The following is a 19120-nucleotide window of genomic DNA, read 5'->3' as shown; positions in this document are numbered from 1 at the left end:
TATAATTTACGTTTCCCTGATTGCTGACTAGTGAGATGAGGCTGTAATTGTGTTTGCTTCTGAAAGTTCTTGTTATGACTTTGCTTGGTTCAACCTGGCCACTTATCTTTTAGACAGCGCTTTGAACAGAAGTGACCTTCTCCCGGGTGGAGAGCACTCGTACGGCCGCGTCCTTGACGTCCGTTCACTCGTGAATGTGCACCCCTCAACTGCTCAGCAGCCACCTAAAGGCCCGCTGCATGCCTGGTGCTAGCGACCCAATGACGATGAGATGCGATCGTGACCCTGACAAGTCTTAGAGCTGAGCAGGAAGAGGACGTGATAATGAATGCATGCGGGAGAGTAAGTCATCTGTGCGGAAGGTAAGGCAGGGGACAAGATGATAATGGACATTTCATATTGTTAGCTATCTCCTCACAGGCAGTTTGCAACATTTCTCCATTTATCACAAGAGGAGGTATCTGAGGTCACATGTATTGTTCTTAACACTGTTCATCTCTTCACTCCCTCCTAAGAATTGACTTGTCTTTTATCCTGTCCAGGGGTTCTTCTTCTCAGTGTGCTCTCTTTCAGATACTCTTTACATTTAGGAATCAATGGGTTCCCACCATTCTTCTCTGATCGCACCTGTAGAGGTAGGAGCCTAGCATCATTCAGTTATCAAAACAAGATGCGGAAATCCAGTCCTGCTCTCCGACAGCCAGGGCACCATCTTCTGCTCTTGGTTCAGCAGCAGACGAGGGGCCCACCTAACAGTCCTCAAGACAAAGCATGCACTTTTGTCTCGACAATCTACAGTCACTCTTAGTTTCTCATTGCTACTGTAACGACCACAAACTTAGGGGCTCAGAATAACACAAATGTGTGACTTGCCAGTTGTGTAGATCACAAGTCTGAAATGGGTATCACTGGGCTAAAACAAAGGCATCAGCAAGGGTGTGCTGCTTGCTGGAAGCTCAGGATGGGTAACAAGGAGCCAGGTCCTGTAGGTCCTTGTGGGCCACTGGGGGAATGAATGTGGCTTTTCTCTGAGAGAAATGGGGAGCTACTGGGGGTTTTGAGCAAATTACTGATTAGAAGACCAGCATGTTAGAGAAACAGGTCCAGGAAGCAGAACGTAAAAGTGGGTGACCGGTAAGACGGAAGGTCACAGGGCAAGACGGGGAGAGGAATGGGCTAGGGGCTCCTGAAGGACTTGAATATTCACTCCAAATAGAGAGGAAGGCATTGGAAGGTTCCGAGTGGAGGAGTGATGTGCTCTGGCTCTCATGTTAACAGGACCGTTCTGGCTGCTGGGTTGTGATGTCAGTTAGGAGACCACGTGGCTCCGAGAAAGGTGTGCAGTTGAGGTCCTAGGAGGTGGGGGATTCCAGGTACACTCTGAGGACAACGTGGACAGGATTAGCTAATGCACTGGATGCACGGTATAAGCAAAAGGAGTAAAAGATGATGCCAAGGGCCCTACTTAACTAAAAGAAGAGGAGACCCTTCCTCTGAAGCACTGATGGTTCTTTTGGAGAAAGAAAGGCAAAGACAGAGAAGAGAGGGACAGATGCAGCTAGGCGGCATTAGGTCTTAAACTGAAAATGAAACAAGTCAGAACGGGGTACAGTTGTGGACTAGGCAAGAGCGTGGGATGAAACCACGGCCACGGCTTTAAGAGCCTCTGAAGACGTTCGAGGCCAGCAGGGGAGCCAGCCTCTCGCACCCCACTACAGTGCTTCCCTCTGGGTCCACACTTCTTCATGCTCTGTGATGTCATCTAGCTGTGTTTTCAAAGAGAGCCTATGGTATGAACTTCCTACCTCCTTACTTCTCTACAGATACCTTCACTCCATGTTTTTATGATTGATAATGTACTTGGTATAGACTCCAGAGGTACAAGCTGTTCCCCAGAGCCCCTGAGGACACTGCTCCAATGTTATCCTGCACCCGGCATCGCAGATTCAAGCCTGATGTAAATGTTCTTTTCCCTGAGTAGGAGACTTCTCTGGTAGTATCTGGATCTTCTCTATACCCTTATTATTCTGAAGTGTCACTACAATGTTTCTAGATGACAAATCTTATTCAGTATTGTCCACCACGGGTTAATCTTGGCTCTTCTGCACTGACCCCACACTTATCTCCAGAGCTGCCTGAAGCATGATACTGACACTCAGCTATGGCCAAGATAAGTGAGGTTTGCGACCATGGGCTACTGATTATTTGGGGCAGGACACAACTAGCCCGCACCACTGTTTAGTAATTATAACTGGATTTCCAACTTGCACCTGATTTTGGTGGCACTTGGGCAGTTACACAGGGCAAGGCTGGCTACGGAGATGGAACGTGCCTCTGTGCCCATCTCACAGATCCCACCACAAGGAGGCCTTAGCCCTCCTCACACCTGGGTGCTGCACACGTGGCCAGTGATGGCTGGGAGCACCCAAGGCCACGAGGCCTATGCCTGAGGTGTCCAAAGCCCTTCAATGAGTACCGTGTTCCTACTGCTGCTGTATATACTCTACCTATTCCCAGTGGAGTTCTGTGAATCCTTTCAGCATCCTCTATACAATTAATGTATAATTAGCACAAATATGTAATAGGAGTGAAATCTATTAAAGCATGAGAAATGAAACCTCTGTAATGAATTATAACAAGAATCCAGATTTTTCCTGGTGAAAATAAACCTTTCAACTCCTCCAAAGGTTTGGTTCTTCTGAGTCAAGCAGTCTCTCAGATAATTACTTTCTATAGAGCACAGCTGTCCAGCAGAAATATAATGCAAGCTACATATGTTGTTTTAAAATTTCTAGCGGTCACTTTAAAAAAGTGTAAAAAGAAACAGGCGAATTCAATTTTAATGATGTATTTTCTTTAACCTAGCATGCCAAAAACAAAATTATAACAAATTACTGATGAGATTTTACATTCTTTTTCATACTAAATCTCTGAAATCCAGTTGTATTTTTACACTTACAAAACATCAATTCAGACTAGCTACATTCAAGTATTCAGCAGTTGCACACGGCTACCACATCGGGCAGTGCAGCAACAGAGTCTGAGACTCAATCTAATTATTCATCAACTCTGGATAAAAATAAGCTACCTCCTTTCAGAAAATGGTTGATTTTTAGATCCATCCATTAATTACCTTACATGAAAATACTGCATTTTCAAATGTTACAGCAGTAGAAGGAAGTGGGTTGTGAATAATACCCACCTGCCATCACAGTGACCCAGCACTATGCTGATTTCATGCTCCTCCAGGAGAGGGCTGGGTTCAAGCAATGCCAATAGAGGTGTCTCTGCCTCGTGTTGAAAACTCAGTCATCGGCTGCTAAGACTTGCTAAATTCCAGACATTTATCAATTACTGTGAAATAAAACAACTTGCTCTTTGGCCACACAGATTTGCTCGTGTTGATCTTCATAAGCGTTTAACAAATATGTTCTCATAACTTATGTATTTGTATCTGGTTTAAATTTTTCTTCACAATATGAGTGTTCTGATGTCAGGTAAGTTTTTAACATTGGCTACAGGCGGACACGTGTCAGTGATCACTGGTTCTCTTCGTGGTATGATTCCGCTCATGTGCAGCACCTGTGATACTAAAACCATGGCACATCTGTCACGGAGTCCTTCCCAGGTGAATTTCTGATATAATAAATTCTGAACATTTGCTAACGTCTTGTCAAATTCATAATCTTTGAAAGGCTCCCCTCCTGCACAAATGCTCTGAAGTTTATTAAGGCCGATGTGATGGTTTAAAGAATTTCCTCTCTCATTGTATCCGAAATTTATAAAAACTAGAACATACCCTAACAGCCTTCCCATAAACGTTACCTTTACAAGGTTTCTCTCCAGTGACTGTGTTTATAAGGTTAAATATAACACAGAACTATAGAAAAACTAGAAAAAGCCAGCAAGCTTCATGGAAAGCTTGTAAAAAGAGACTACTGTATTTTAAGTATAGCACATGAATAGATACTAACACATGTTTCAATCCTGAGTGAATGATTCTCCTTTTAATAATTAGTCTGTTTGAATAGTCAGTATTACAGTATCACAAGAGGTAACAGAATATTATATATAACGCATATGTAATATGTAGCCTTAAATCTAAATTCTACCAATCCCTTTACTGTACTTAAAAACAGTTAAGGCATATAAGTCAAAGAGTACAAATTACTTTGCTTCTTTATTACTGAAAGCAGGGGAGATACATCTGATGGTCCTACTCGCTGGACACTTGTCCTCCTTAAAGATGAATAGGGACTAAGTGAAAGAGCAGGAGGGAGGAGGGGTTTCTTCAACACTTGATCAAAGTAAACATCCTGAAAATTCACACTTTGAACTCAGTTTTCTGAGATCACGGTGCTCACTCCTCACCCTCAGCAACCTCTGCCTACACTGTGCTCCCCCCACAATTCTTTGCGCCCACTCTCATCAGCACCCAGAGGAACGTGTGTCCAGCCACCTCTCACAGTCACACGCAGTGACGCCCCTGTCGGCCCTCGTCATCTGCAACACCCCGGGAAGCACTGCCTGCACCGCACTGCAATTAAGGCCATGGGCATCTCGCCCACGACAGACTGGAAGCTGTATGACCAGGACCTTTAATATCCCCAGAACCTTGCCAAGTGTCTGGTATATAGAAGATATACATATATTTTTTTAAGAATCTATCCTACCTGGAGTCATGCAAATACCTTCAAAATCACACTTTCTAGAAAATAATTTATTTCAACAGTATTAGAGGCTATTTTAATTCCTTTGTTTCCTTGTATACTTCAAAGAATTTTTTTAAAAACAGGAGAGAAAAACAAGTCAATGGCATTATATGAATAATATGATGCAGTTACTATTTTTCTAAGAAATTTTACGTAAATTAAAACTCTGGTCTGTCACATATTAACTCAATAAATACTATAGAGAAAAATTAACATCTCTGAAATATGGGAATAAAAATTATTACTCTGCCTTTTTTTGGTACGTGCCATTACCATTTAACCTACATATACACTGAGGATGTGTCCTAGGAAAATGTACTTACCCTGACGTCAGTAGCGTCTCCATGCCTGATAATACTGGCCCAAGTGGTTGGCTCACTGTTGCTTTCAAAATAATGAAAGACCTTCAACACTCGCTCCATGGCCCCAGGGGAACGTTCTACACCGGTACCCAGGTGAGTCTTGGTACTTGAATTCGGTGTGTGATTCAAGTTTGGGTCAAGGTAAGCAGCTGCCATTATTTTGCTAGATGCTAGGTATCTGTCATATTCTGTAAAAGGAAAAAAAAATTTTCAGTGTACAATATTTGAAATCTACTGATTAAAATGTGTTTTGCTGATACTGACATAACAACACTGCTCTTTATTCTCTCCCTATTTTGTTACATGCAGAAGTTGAGCCTGAAGAGAACTGGGACCTAATCTACCAAGATAATCACTGTATTCCATCCCCTACCCCGTGCCAACCCCAGACCCAGAGCAGTACCCGGTTCACAGTAGAATAATAAATATCGGTTAAACAAACTATTAAAAGGCCGGGAACCCTATCTCAGCTCCATCAAAAGTCACTGTGCTGGGGCTTCCCTGGTGGCGCAGTGGTTGAGAGTCCGCCTGCCGATGCAGGGGACACGGGTTCATGCCCCGGTCCGGGAAGATCCCACATGCCGCGGAGCGGCTGGGCCCGTGAGCCACGGCCGCTGAGCCTGTGCATCCGGAGCCTGTGCTCCGCAACCGGAGAGGCCACAACAGTGAGAGGCCCGCGTATCGCGCAAAAAAAAAAAAAAAAAAAAAAATCAGTGTTATCTGTAAACAACATAACTTAACACCACCGTCCTTTTAAATCACAGCCTTTAAATTTGTGAGAAAATCTCACTGGAGAGCCAAATATGTTAATTTTGCTGCCTACTTTTGAAAACTTTTATGTGAAATACAAGTTCTTTCTTCATACACTGAAAATTCAGTCACAACTGAAAACAAAACAAAACCAAAAAGCACATATGACTAAGTTTTTTAAAGTGTGATAGGGGACTCCCCTGGTGGCTCTGTGGTTAAGAATCTACCTGCCAATACAGGGGACACAGGTTCGAGCCTTCGTTCAGGAAGATCCCACATGCCGCGGAGCAACTAGGCCCATGCGCCACAACTACTAAGCCTGCGCTCTAGAGCCCACAAGCCACAACTACTGAGCCTGCGAGCCACAACTACTGAAGCCCGCGCACCCAGAGCCCGTGCTCCACAACAAGAGAAGCCACCGCAAGGAGAAGCCCGTGCACTGCAATGAAGAGTAGCCCCGCTTGCCGCAATCAGAGAAAGCCCACGTGCAGCAACAAAGACCCAACACAGCCAAAAATAGATGAATAAATTTATTTAAAATAAATAAATAAAGTGTGATAGGAGGATGTCCATTTGAATGTGAGGGAATAGCTCGGGCAAGACCACAACTCCCACTGAGAAAACTCAGAGAAGCCGGATTAGAAAACAACCCAGATGTGTGGAGCCCAAGACAGCAGGAGGTGACAGAGATGGAGAAGGAATAGGTCCTCAACAGCCGCCTTTCCCTAAAGGGCGTTTGCCAATTCTGGGCATTCAAGACCCTGAAGAGCTAAGGAAAAGGCACTAACACACACACACACACACACACACACACACACACACACACACACACACGGTGCTATTTGTCCTTTGACGACAGCCACCAGTCCTGAAACCAAGCCCAGTGGGCACCTCCGAGAGCAGAGGGAAGTTGAAGACACACAGAGGGGACAAGGGGCAGAGCTGATTATATACACCCTCCTACCTTTCGGCAGCATACAGATGATCTGAACAGCATGATGAATAAACGATCTAACTGACATATAACATACTACACGCACCAGCAACTCATCTTTGCAGGTGAAATAGTTACTAAAATTGACCACGTGCTAGGTGAAAGCACAAGATCCAATAAATATCAAAGGACTAAAATTCCTGAGAGTATATATGCTCTGTGTTGTGTCTAGCATTAAGGTGGACACCAACAAAAAGGTAACTAGCGGGGCTTCCCTGGTGGTGCAGTGGTTGACAGTCCGCCTGCCGATGCAGGGGACACGGGTTCGTGCCCCGGTCCGGGAAGATCCCACATGCCGCAGAGCGGCTGGGCCCGTGAGCCATGGCCGCTGAGCCTGCGCGTCCGGAGCCTGTGCTCCGCAACGGGAGAGGCCACAGCAGTGAGAGGCCCGCGTACTGCAGAAAAAACAAAAAACAAAAAAAGGTAACTAGCAAATTCCCAACTGTCTGGAAATTAAGCAATGTATTTCAAGTAACTTATTAGCCAAACAAGGAACTCAAACCCTCAAAGGGTTTCTAGGGTGCTGAAAATACTCCGTATGTCACTATAATGATGGATATGAGTCTTTATACGTTTTTCCAAACCCACAGAATGCACAACGCCAAGAGTGAACCGCCATGGAAATGACGGACTTTGGGTGATCACGATGTGTCATTACAGGCTCATCAACTGTAACACATGTTCCGCTCTGGTGGGGATGCTGACAATGGGGAGGCTGTGCATGTACCAGAGCAGGAGGCACGTGGGAAACCTCTGTACCTTCCCCTAAATTTTGCTCTGAACTTAGAACTGCTTTAGGAAAAATAAAGTCTTAATTTTAAAAAAGCAATCAATGTAATTCACCATATTTTCAGAAAGGAGAACCAGAGTTATCTTAATATATGCAGAAAAAGCAACTGATAAAGTTTACCAAACACTCACTCATAATAAAAACTCTTAGCAAGACAGAAATAGGAAAATACTTCCTTAATCTAATGAAAGTATCTACATTAAACTTAAATTAATACTGCTGGAAAAGAGTCCCTCCCCCCCGTCCCCCCAAGACTGGGCTAAGTCAAGAATGCCCAGCATCACCATCCCTAACTTGACAGTGTTCCAGAAGTCTTAGCCAGGTTCCACAGGCAAAAAAGGGAGGTAAAAACACAGGGTATGAAGGAAAGAATAAAACCATCATTACTACACGACTATGTATAAAGAAAATTTGTAAGAATCTATAGATAAACTAATGGAATTAATAAATGAATTTAGCAAGGTTGCTGGATCATAACAAAATCAGCTGTACTTCTGATATCTTAGTTATCTCTTTCGCTCTTCAAATGAGATGATAAGGATGAATAAATATATTATCAATTGCTTCCTGAAAAGAAACACCACTCCTCCGGAGTGGTCAGAAGAAATGATATACTAGTGATGAAGTGACGGAAAATCACTACAGTTGACCCTTTAACAACACCCGTTTGAACTGCCCAGGTCCACTTATATGCACATATTTTTTCAACAGTAAATAAACACTTCAGTACCACACAATCCCTGGCTGGCTGAATCCCCAGCAGCGGAACCGCAGATACAGGGGAACCCTTACACAGGGGGCTGACCACAAGTTATACGCAGATTTTCGACTGCGCGGAGGGCTGGCACCCTGGGGCCCACGCTGCTCAAGGGTCAGCAGGACACATAATAGTGAGCGTGTCAAGGGAGGAGCTAAACCAGAAACAACACACAATCTGGATATACCTCTGTGGCTAAGCATCAATGGCAAAATCCTTCATAAACCTTCAAAAAGTAGGCCTAAACATTCTTTAAAAGAAAAACCATTGCTGTAATGTCACCAGAGCGAAGCAGTTTTCCTAAAACAGAATGTGTCAAAATCCGATCTGTGCTATAAATTCTCAAACTGGCAACATCTCCACCAGCGAGCCTTCCTTGACCCTTCTGGACAGTTCCGTGTGTGTGTCAGTTAACCACCACCCACTCCCCTGGTGGTGGCGTTCCAAGTCTGTCTTTATGATGGGCTTGCAGATTCTGAGAGCCTGGCATCTGGGTCACAAAACCGTGGATTAGTCAGTTTGTGGGATGGTGTCCACTACGGAATGAAAAGTCCCAAGCGTTGCTCTCTGCTACGCTGACTATTCTGTTTCCAAACAATTAACAGAATTCTCTGTTGTTCGTGTGGTTCTCTATTTGTTTTTGACCTATGGCTAAAGCTGTACCATTGGGGCTGCCAACTCTCTGTGTCTCTAAGTGACAAAAGCCCTTCCCCCTCCTTTACCAGAGAGGTAGGCTTTTATAGATTTTGTAATTGTAGCCCTCTGTAATCTGTGGCCAGTTGTATTTTTTAGAACTTTTCAAGATTAACAAGTCATAGGCATCGGCTACTTATGCATACTACAGAATATCTTTTTCAAAAAACTATCAAAGACATGGAAATGAAAAGATTTTTAAAGTTGGCTTATTTACGTGGTTTAGACCCCTACTCCCCCAGCTATCTGTGGTAAAGGACCACAGACCTGTCACAGACCAACACTTTTGTAAAATACAATAAAGAGGACTTTCCAGAAAAATGAAATTTCAAAATAAAAGCATACAAAAGCCAAGCACGAAACTTCTATCATCAGAGTCAGTGAACATAAATTACTGTCAAGTTGCTATAGAAGTTTCTAGATGCTTACACCAAATTCTACCCTTACTTTGTCCTACACTGTTAACGGTCCCAGCACCAACCCCAGTCTGCTGGCCACAGTTGGCCGAGTCCAGGCTCAGGCACCAGGCTGCCTGGTACAGCAAGAGGCCAGTGCACTGGAATGGGAAATGGGAAAGCAGATGGCCTGTCAGTGGTGGCCGCTGACCTTCCAGCTTCAGGTCTCCCTTTCATTCACATACTAACTTCAGTGCCTAACTTCTTTTCTTGGGACAAGTAGGGCAGTCCCAAGGCAGGTGTGAGGAAACAGGTACTGACAACCTTGGCACTGAGCCCAAGGCTCAGCCCACAATCCGATATAAATGTTCCATAAAACAGCACATACAGAAGAGGGAGAAAAGTACAAGGATCACAACGATCATCTTACTCCAGAGCTGCCTAGTTTATATTCACTGTACATACTAAGATCCCACCAGGACAGTAACCTCATTACACTTGAAATAAGCCGGCCCTTTAATAAAACTTGAGATGCTTGCCAGGATATGAGAGTAGAAACAAAGAATGCAAATTGATACAGCTACGGTTTTTAAAAAATTAAGACATCAACAGGTTTGAAGAGTTTTTAAGAATCTGATAATGACCCTAAAGTAAATCCTTAAACAAACTAGACTAGTGTGAAAGTTTTCTTCTCCTTAATTTTGTTCTTTTACACAAGATTTGGGTTTATTTTCTCATAAAATATCTAACCTGAATATCCTAAATGTCCTATAGTGATTTTACTAGACAGAGAAGCCAACATTAAATTACTTAAATGTTTAATATTATAATAGCAATGCGTGGCTGTTTATATTTTCCAAACTCCCCCTCTCCCAATTCTCTTCTTCCAGTGTGACTTTGATACTCCTTTCAAGAGGCGGAGTCTACCTTCCTTCCCCTTGAATCCGGGTGGGCTTCAGACTAGGCTAAGATATATCCTAAGCTAAGTCCTAAAAGGCAACACCAAAAAAAGAGAGAAAGCAACCTAGGTTCCCATGGCTCTCGTGGGATGCTCACTCACAAACCTGACCACCATGCTGTACAGAAGTTCAAGCAACCCAAGAAGATCTGAGCTCCAAGAACCGCAGCCTGAGCTAAGCTTCCAGCTGACGGGCAGCGTCAACTTCCGAGCCCTGGGGCAGAGCCACCTAAGTAGACCCACTGGCTTCCAGTCGTGCTGCCTCGGCCAACACCACACAGAAAGAGATGAGCTGTCCCTGTCGAGCCCTGCCCAGGCTGCACATCTGAGCACTACGAATAACTCGTGTCATCTGAAGCCACTAAGTGTTGGGATGACTTGTTTTCATCAATAGACAACTGACAGAGCATATATTCAACTAACGTGAGCAGAGGTGGTTCTCGCTTCGAGTGGGAGTGTGGGACATCAAATGACTACCAAAAAGCCATCTGAACAGTGTTTGCCTTCTTCTTCTCATTGTTAAACTAAAGATACAGAGTGAGCATCTTTTCAATGCCTTGACAAAATGTCACATTCCTTCCTAAGTTTGGGTCACCTTCCTTTTACATTTTATCCTCTGTATTTTCAGTGTCATGAAATACCTCTGAAAGTTCCTCTAACGCGAACTTTTTTGCCATGTCACTTCTTCAGTGACATCTTTTTTTTGTCACAACTATTTTCTTCATTTATGTCAAGGAGACCACCTTTACTAAGTTCTTTTGGCTGCACATCTAGCATGTCTGGCTCAACAGCAAAGTCAACATTCCTAGAGTCGGCTACTTTTTCTGTAACTCCGCTTACGTTCAATTAGAATCTTGCAAAGTTATTTCCACAGTGTAGTAAAAGTTTCTGCCATACTGCACACCTATCACTCTGTTACTTCCTGCCAGGATGCCTGAATTTTTTCATTTGCTCTATCTCCAACTGTAGCATTAACAGCCTGTCCAAAGTCTGTCTATAGGCTTTAAAAGTTGAAATCACTCCTTGGTCCACTGGCTGAATGATGAGATCACAGTTGCTGGTTCACACCACAGCTCCATGCACACCTACCTCTCGGCTCATTTTGTTACACAGTTACCATGTTACTATCAATATTTTCAAATCTTCACTTACACCCAGTTTTACTTCCAGTGTTTTTCACTTTTTGTTTCAATTCTATACTTCATCCTCCTTGGCCAATTTCCTCCTTTGATTAGCTATTTTTGTAAAATGTCACATGGATTTATCACTGGCAAACAAAGAGGCAACACAACTACACACTCTGCTGTCTGTGTATAAACTGAACAACAGATGTGCACTGACCAGTCACCAACAGACTTTGGGAGAAGTGACATGACTGGTCACGGATTATAATTCACACCTGTTATTTACGTAGTCATTTGTAAAATGGGTTTGTACTTTATGCATTTACTCATAGTTCATATACGTGGTAACCAAACTCTGAATCACTCTGTGGAGGAACTAGTACTTTTAACTGAGATGGAGTTGAAGAGTGATGGTTGCACAAACTGGTGTACACAGTTGCCCACTGAACAATGCGGGGATTGGAGCACCAACCCCCTGCATACTTGACTATGCATGTGTAACTTCTGACTCCCCTAAAACTTAACTGATAATAGCCCGCTGTTGACTAGAAGCCTTACCGATAACATAAACAATTAACACATATTTTGTATGTTACATGTACATCTACATATATTTTATGCATTTGTGACATACCTTTTTCTTAATTTTTTCAATATTTCTAGGCTACAGAATTCATTTGTGAATTTTTTCAAATTGTCACAAATCTCCAAAAACTTTTTCCAATATAATTACTGAAAAATTTCGCGTGTAAGTGGGCCTGCGTAGTTCAAATCAGTGTTGTTCAAGGTCAACTGTAAACTTAAAACCACTGAATGGTACACTCCAAAATGGTAAATTTCCTCAATTTTTAAAATTGATTTTTTTTTTAAGTACATTTTTCTATGGCTCCAAATTTTTAAAAACCAACAATGCTAACTGTTGGCAATGACGTAGAACAACCTAGAGTTTTGATACAACTGCTGGCGGGGGTGTGATGTGATACAGGCATTCTGGGAAACTGTTTCTACTACAGGTGAAAAGATATATACAGTATTACCAGCCATTCCACTCTTAAGTATATGCCGAAGAGAAACACACGCACATCTTCACCAAAAGACACATGCAATATTCATGGCAGCATTATTCATAATAGTTCAAAACCGGGAAAACCCACATAGCCATCAATAAAATAAACTGTGGTGTATTCTTAAATGGAAAGCCATATAGCAATGAAAAAACGATGAGCAAGTACTACATGCAACAACGCGAGTGAATCTCACAGATGTTATGATAGGCAAAACAACACACAAAATTCAAAAACAAGCAAAACCGAGTCATGGTGATAGAAATCAACTCTGGTTTCTTTTTCAGGGATACTGACTACAAGGGGCCAGGAGGGAGGCTGCTGGGAGCTGGTAACATTCTAAACACTGGTATGGAAGGTGGCAGTAAAAACTGCAGCAGGCTACGTATGATTTGTGCACTTTACAGTATGGATGCTATACTTCAGTTATACATCTTTAAGACTCTTATCCAACAACTGATCAACCAAAAGCAACACGCAATGCCAGAGTGCACTGGCTAAAATTAATTGCCCGAGCCAGTTACCAATCCAGCAAAGAAGCAATTCACACAGGCACATTTTATAAATGCCAACTGTTCTTGATTTTTGCATTTCTGCCTCTGCCGCTCTTTTAATTGTACATGCACGTGCTATTCTGCAAAACAAGTAAAATGTGTGATGCCTGCAAATATGAAATTACTATTAATTTATCATCTTCTATGAAAGGAGCTCTTAACTGCATTTATGATATATGGACATACACATGCACATGTATACATACTGTTGACAGATGTCTTTAAGAATCTATTGAAAAACATGGACATGTCCTCCAGAAAATGCAAAGACACTAATAAGCACAAATTTTTGTATATGATTGCAAGTTCATTTTCCCCTAAAACTCATACAGGGACCCCAGCTTTAAGATCAACAGTCCAGCCGCTACCAACATTCATTACAAATAATCTAAATTGTCACTTACTTAGTGGCTCTAATGCAAAGCACAAACATACATTATCTCATTTCATTTCATTTTCACCATGACTGTTAGAGGTGGGTGGTACTAGCTCCGTTAGGCAGGTATAAAAATCTAAGATGAAAGACACTCTATATTCCAGGTTGGATTGTGACTGAGTGAGACTGAAGCTCCGAAAAACTCTTTCAGTCCAGGTACACTGTATATCTAAACACCAAGGAGCCCATCAAGCCCAGCCTAACGACATTCTCTGCCCCTAAAACCCTAAAGCTCAGTGAAGCAGCCCATTTTCTCAGCATGCGTGCACACACACAACTGCTCACTGTTGCAGTCCCAACGGCACTAGCAAGCTCTAAATGTAGACGATGAATAAAAGAATGAAAGGAAGAACGCCGCCTAAAGCAGATTCCACTCCTGCACCCGCCATCTCAGGGAGAAAGCTTGTGGATCTACCACATCCTGTCACGGATACTTCTGCAACTTCTCTGGGGCTGACTGGCCATGGGTGGAGTCCATAATAGGACGAAGGCAATTTCCCTATCTTTCCTGCTGTCATTCAATAAGCAGCTACTATGATGAAAAAGAACAGATGGCAGTGTGGCTGGATGGAATGCGTGCCTGGGTGAACCTGGGCCACATGACACAACCCCCCACAGGTCTCCTGGGAAGGGCAACACCAAGGACTATCTCCCTGGAGCCAGGCTAACTCCTCATTACTACTGAACACCTTAATCATGATAGACTTTCGCAAACACTTCTTTGTTACTAAATGTATCAATAAATCCCCCAGATGAAAGAAACATGGTTAAAGTATTTTTCTGTAATATTATTTTATAATTAAATATTTAAAGATGTAAATTAAAACAGAATTTATCAAAGCAGATGTTCACAATCAATGTAGAAAACCTACATTAAATAATTTCTTCAGCACTTCAGTGCTTATAAGTTTATATCTAAATGTACCTCATACAGCATCAAAAAGATGTGCTTATTTAGGAAAAGACTAACTCAAGAGGAGTCCTTCAAACAGCAGGAAAACCATGACACTCCGATGGTTCCACTCACTCATCCGATTCATCTCATCCACACGGCAACCCTACACGGTAAGTCGCCTCATTTACACGAGTGGACACCGAGGTGCTGAGAGGTTAGGCAACCGCCCAGACCACACAGCTGCATGGCTACGAGTTCACCTCCACACCAGATACTTGCCAGTCCAAGAATGAGCCACAGGCCTGCAGCACAGCACCACGGGGAGTGTGCAAGCCACCCCAGCACAAACCTACCCAACCCCAACCAAGATCACCACGTGAACCCTATGCAAGTTTAGTCTGGTAGGTTACCCGCATCAAAACTACCAAGCTATATTATAATTTTCTTTAGTATATCATTCACTTTCCACCAATCAATTCAACCTCTTCCAACCCCCCAATGTATTAGAGAAGAGTACGTATAAGGCATTCTCCGGGCAATCAGGACACGTTGATAACAGGACCTCATGAGAAAAGCCACCACAGACAAGTGCACTAAGAACTCAACGCTGGGGACTTCCCTGGTGGCGCAGTGGTTAAGAATCCGCCGGCCAATGCTGGGGACACGGGTTCAGGCCCTGGTCTGGGAAGATCCCACATGCTGCGGAGCAGCTAAGCCCATGCGCCACAAGTAGTGAGCCCACGTGAGCCCGCATGCCACAACTACTGAAGCCTGTGTGCCTAGAGCCCGTGCTCCGCAACAAGCCACGTCACCATGACGAAAAGCCTGCGCACCACAGCGAAGAGTAGCCCCTGCTCGCCGCAACTAGAGAAAGCCCGCGTGCGGAAACGAAGACCCAATGCAGCCAAAAATTAATTAATTAATTGGAAAAAAAAAAAAAAGAAAAAAAAACCAGTGCTGGGGGTGGCAGGGGCATGGTGAGGAAAGAAAAGGTCCAGCTCAGACTCGCGACATGGTCAGGGCTCCGATATAAGGTGAGTTACAAGCTGGGATCCTGAGAATGGGTATCAAAACTTAGACCCAACAAAAGATATGGTCGCGGCTGTAGGTGAGAGTGCTCCAGGGAGTCAGTGCAAAGCCGACGTGCCTTTAATTCCATCCACAGGGAAGCAGGCCAAGGCCCAGCTGCAGAGGCAGGTTCAGAGCCTGCCTGGCGTTCAATATGCACCTGGGCAGCAATTCAGCCCATCCAGACCAATCAGAAGGTTTCTGTTATAATCCAGACAGGATAAATGGCCTGAGGAGAAAAGAGATTTGAAAGCTATAAAAAAATCCAAGAGGACAGGACTGATCAACTCGCGGCAGCCATTTTTCTGGCTTGGGCAGCCAAGTGGGAGAGTGATACCATTCCACTGAGATAAGGAGCACAGGAGGGGCAGATGCTGTTTGTTGGTGGAAGGGGGACGGGCAGGAAGTAAAAGGATCAATTCAGTTTGGTATTTGTTACTGGAACAACTCAGGTCTAAATGCCTGAACTCAAGCCAGATGAAGGAGGCACTCCAGTTACAGGGAGGGGAAGCAGGGAGCCCTGACTTCTGTACGTTTACTTTGGAAAGGGGAATAAGCCTCGGGCCACCACAGTTGCTCTCAGGCTGGGGATGGGAGGGGGCGGGGCATGACACACATGACTGACGTTTTGATTTGGGTTCTTTGAAGCCTTTTAAAATACATATATAATTTCTCAGCTACAAATGAATCTTTGTACTCCTAAGGAGGAGAAGTAAATTTACCTTTGGGAAAATACTGCCACTCTTTGGGGGTGGGCACTGTGCAAAATGAAAACAGCATAATGGCAAGGACTCCCAATGTGGCGTTAAACTGCTATGCATCAAAAAGAGTGATTTTCCTAATATGCAGAGACTGATTTGGGCTGTCTGATTTGGAACTAATTATCGTAAAGGCCGCTCATGACACAGAGAGGTATGAATTAGACCCGGGGCTCGCAGGGGTTTATTTAAGTAATTATTCATGCGGCATTTACCATGCCAGGACTATTCTAAGCACTTAAACGTGAAATCATTTAATCCCCATAACAACCTTATTTTCCCTGCTTTCCGGATGTGGGAAGAAAGAAGCTCAAGGCCCAAAGCCACAGGCCAAGTGCATGGGCCTCAGCAGGCAGGGAAGCTGCAGGGGCCACACCCTTGCTCAGCAAGCCCTGCTACCCCCCACTCCGGTTGGCTGTCTCTAGCGGGGGGGGGGGGGGGGGTCGCTGCATGGCAACACGCACCAAGTGCCCATTCTCCATCCTTGCAGTTGCCACCGTGCTGTCCTGGCCTCAGCTGTGAGCCAGCTGCAAGGTGTTATTGCTACTGCCCACTCTTTCACAGCCAGCCAGCCTCATCCATTTGTTCATGCCTGTCCCTGTAGGCCACACCTCCCTTAGAGTAATTAATTCTAAAGGCATTTATTGAGCCAACTACTAACTAGTATGGATTAAAAAAAGATATAATCCTAACCTGAAGATCGTTCAGCCTAGTTAGGAGAGAGCTACACACACGCACATACACATAAACTCACATGTGTGGTTATTTAATTACAACTGTAACAAGTACTATTTAAAAATTACAATTAGAGTAAGAGCAGTAAAGAAAAAGCCCCAAGTCATCGGCGGTGGCGGGGTGAGGGGGGAGCCCGAGAGGCGGCCCCAGGGGCGGGCTTCAACATTTGAGAAGCTTCAATCCAGAAACCCTTCTCCTTTGGTTCAGAAAATGTTCTTGCATCATTTCTTTGACGATTTTATCCTTTTTCTCTTTCTGCAACTTTTACTATTTGGATACTGAACCTTCTGAATTCATCACCCTACTTTCTTTCTTTTCTCCCCCATTTGTCTTTCCTTTCCATGTTCTGAGAGAGACCATCCACATTACTTCCCAATGCTGCTGCTGAGTTTGTTTCTGCTTTCTTACTTTTAATTTTCTTGTTCTTGAATGTACTTTTTAAAAGAATTGTTTGTCTTTCACGGAGGCGACATCTCCTCTTAGCACTCTGGAAACCTGACACTGGAACTTCTATTGTGTTCTTTCAGCTTCCTTCTCTTGCTGTTTCATCTCTGTAGACTGTTTTCTGCTTGTTTCTCTGTTCTGGTCTCCCATTGAAAGCAGAGGCTGTCTTTAAATACCTGGCTGTCTGTCAGGGACCCTGTGCTGAGCAGGGAAGCAGCCACTCGGCCAGAGATGCCCGAAGGTCAGGACCTGCCTTTCCCTTGGACCAGAGCCTCCAGAAGAGAACGCCTCCACCTCCTGACAGGATTCCGGGAAGCCAGGAGAAAGAAAGCATGGCTAATTGCACTTAATCCCCAGTTCTGAGTGCAAGAGTACGTTCAACATACTACGTTTCACCAGAAATTTTCCACAGTAAAGTTTTTGAAACAATATATGCAGAAGCCAGCCCACATAGGGGAGAATAAATTATGACAAGAGCACTGCAGCAGCAATGGCTGTGGAGACCTGCCCTGGTCAGGCACAGCCCTCAGAAGCGAGACTGAATTCTCTCTCCCTTAAACTGCTCACCTACTTTCTATGGGCAAGACCCTGGAGGTTACAAACAGCTCAAACCTCACCTAAATCACACAAATAACCCTTTACAAGAAGAAGCCCAGTATGATCTCAGGGCTGTAACTGAAGACAAGTGGAAATCCAACAGAAGAAGCTGGTCTCAGGGAAGAGCTCAGGCAGGACCTCTGGGCAAGATCCTGATGAAGGAGTAGCACACGTCGTCTGGTAACAACACAGCCAGAAAAATACTTCAGGGGCCGGTGCCCACTCACAGCTCTGGGGCTCTCAGTCGCGCCAGGCTCTGTGAAGTGGGAGTCACAGCACCTCCCCTATGGGGGGAGAGGATAAGCATACAGTGCTCAGCAAGACATACGAACCCAAGTCAGCATGCAGCAGGCGACAGCTGCTACAGAAGGAGAGCTCTGAGCTGGATTGTTCTCCAGGTGGAAACCCTGCAAGACCCTCCCGTTTAACTCATACTTCAAAAGTCCCATCTCTGTCCCCAGTCAGCATCATCCCTGCTCCTAGTGGGCACACTGCTGCACGACCGCACACAGCTTCATGAATCCTTGTCCAAAAAGGAAACAACAGATTCCCATTCTTACCGTGATAATAACTGGTATATTTGAAATGTACTGTTAAATCCAATAACCAAATTAAGCACAGTGTTCCTTTAGATTTTCCCCCTAAACCTTGTCCTATAAAACAACTATGCATTTTTTACACTGAAAACATGCCACCGGTATACCATTCCATCGTGAATCTACACAAAGCTGAAAGAAGAAGAACAGTCAACAGTTCAGGACTATTATCTTCTCAATGAAATTCTGTCAACTTTACAAAGCAGTAAGATTTTCACAGTAAAAAAACATTAATATTAAGGTATGATATTCTGGCAGAATTTTGTTTCTCTTAAAAAAAAAAAGTTAACAAAACAGACCTCGGGGGAGATCAACAGGCTGGCCTCACCCTGGTTAACAGATCCTGTGTCCGTCCTTGGTTTTCTCAGTAAGACAGACTGTACACAGCTTTCAGTAGAGGGTTTTTCTGGCTGTGCTGTGTATCATACAAACGGGTGC

General features: G+C 43.9%; 1 protein-coding gene across 10 annotated transcripts in view; it reads right to left on the bottom strand.

The window, feature by feature from the left end:
- Positions 1 to 19120, bottom strand: part of PTK2 (protein tyrosine kinase 2) — a 253684-nt gene that overhangs the window by 162113 nt on the left and 72451 nt on the right. For 7 of the 10 annotated variants that reach the window (XM_029222747.1, XM_029222740.1, XM_029222744.1 and 4 more), the window contains one exon: positions 5036 to 5262. In XM_029222747.1, coding sequence (XP_029078580.1) covers positions 5036 to 5058 — 23 coding nt within the window. In that variant the 5' untranslated portion in view covers positions 5059 to 5262. Of the gene's footprint in view, positions 1 to 3202; positions 3746 to 5035; positions 5263 to 6788; positions 6808 to 19120 lie in introns of those variants that run through there. The other 3 variants (XM_029222738.1, XM_029222739.1, XM_029222745.1) reach the window with 2 other exon arrangements.

This window comes from Monodon monoceros, unplaced genomic scaffold (assembly GCF_005190385.1).
Source record: "Monodon monoceros isolate NGI ecotype Baffin Bay Population unplaced genomic scaffold, NGI_Narwhal_1 Super_Scaffold_14, whole genome shotgun sequence".
NCBI lineage: Eukaryota > Metazoa > Chordata > Mammalia > Artiodactyla > Monodontidae > Monodon > Monodon monoceros.
This window is presented reverse-complemented; position numbering and strand designations above follow the sequence as displayed.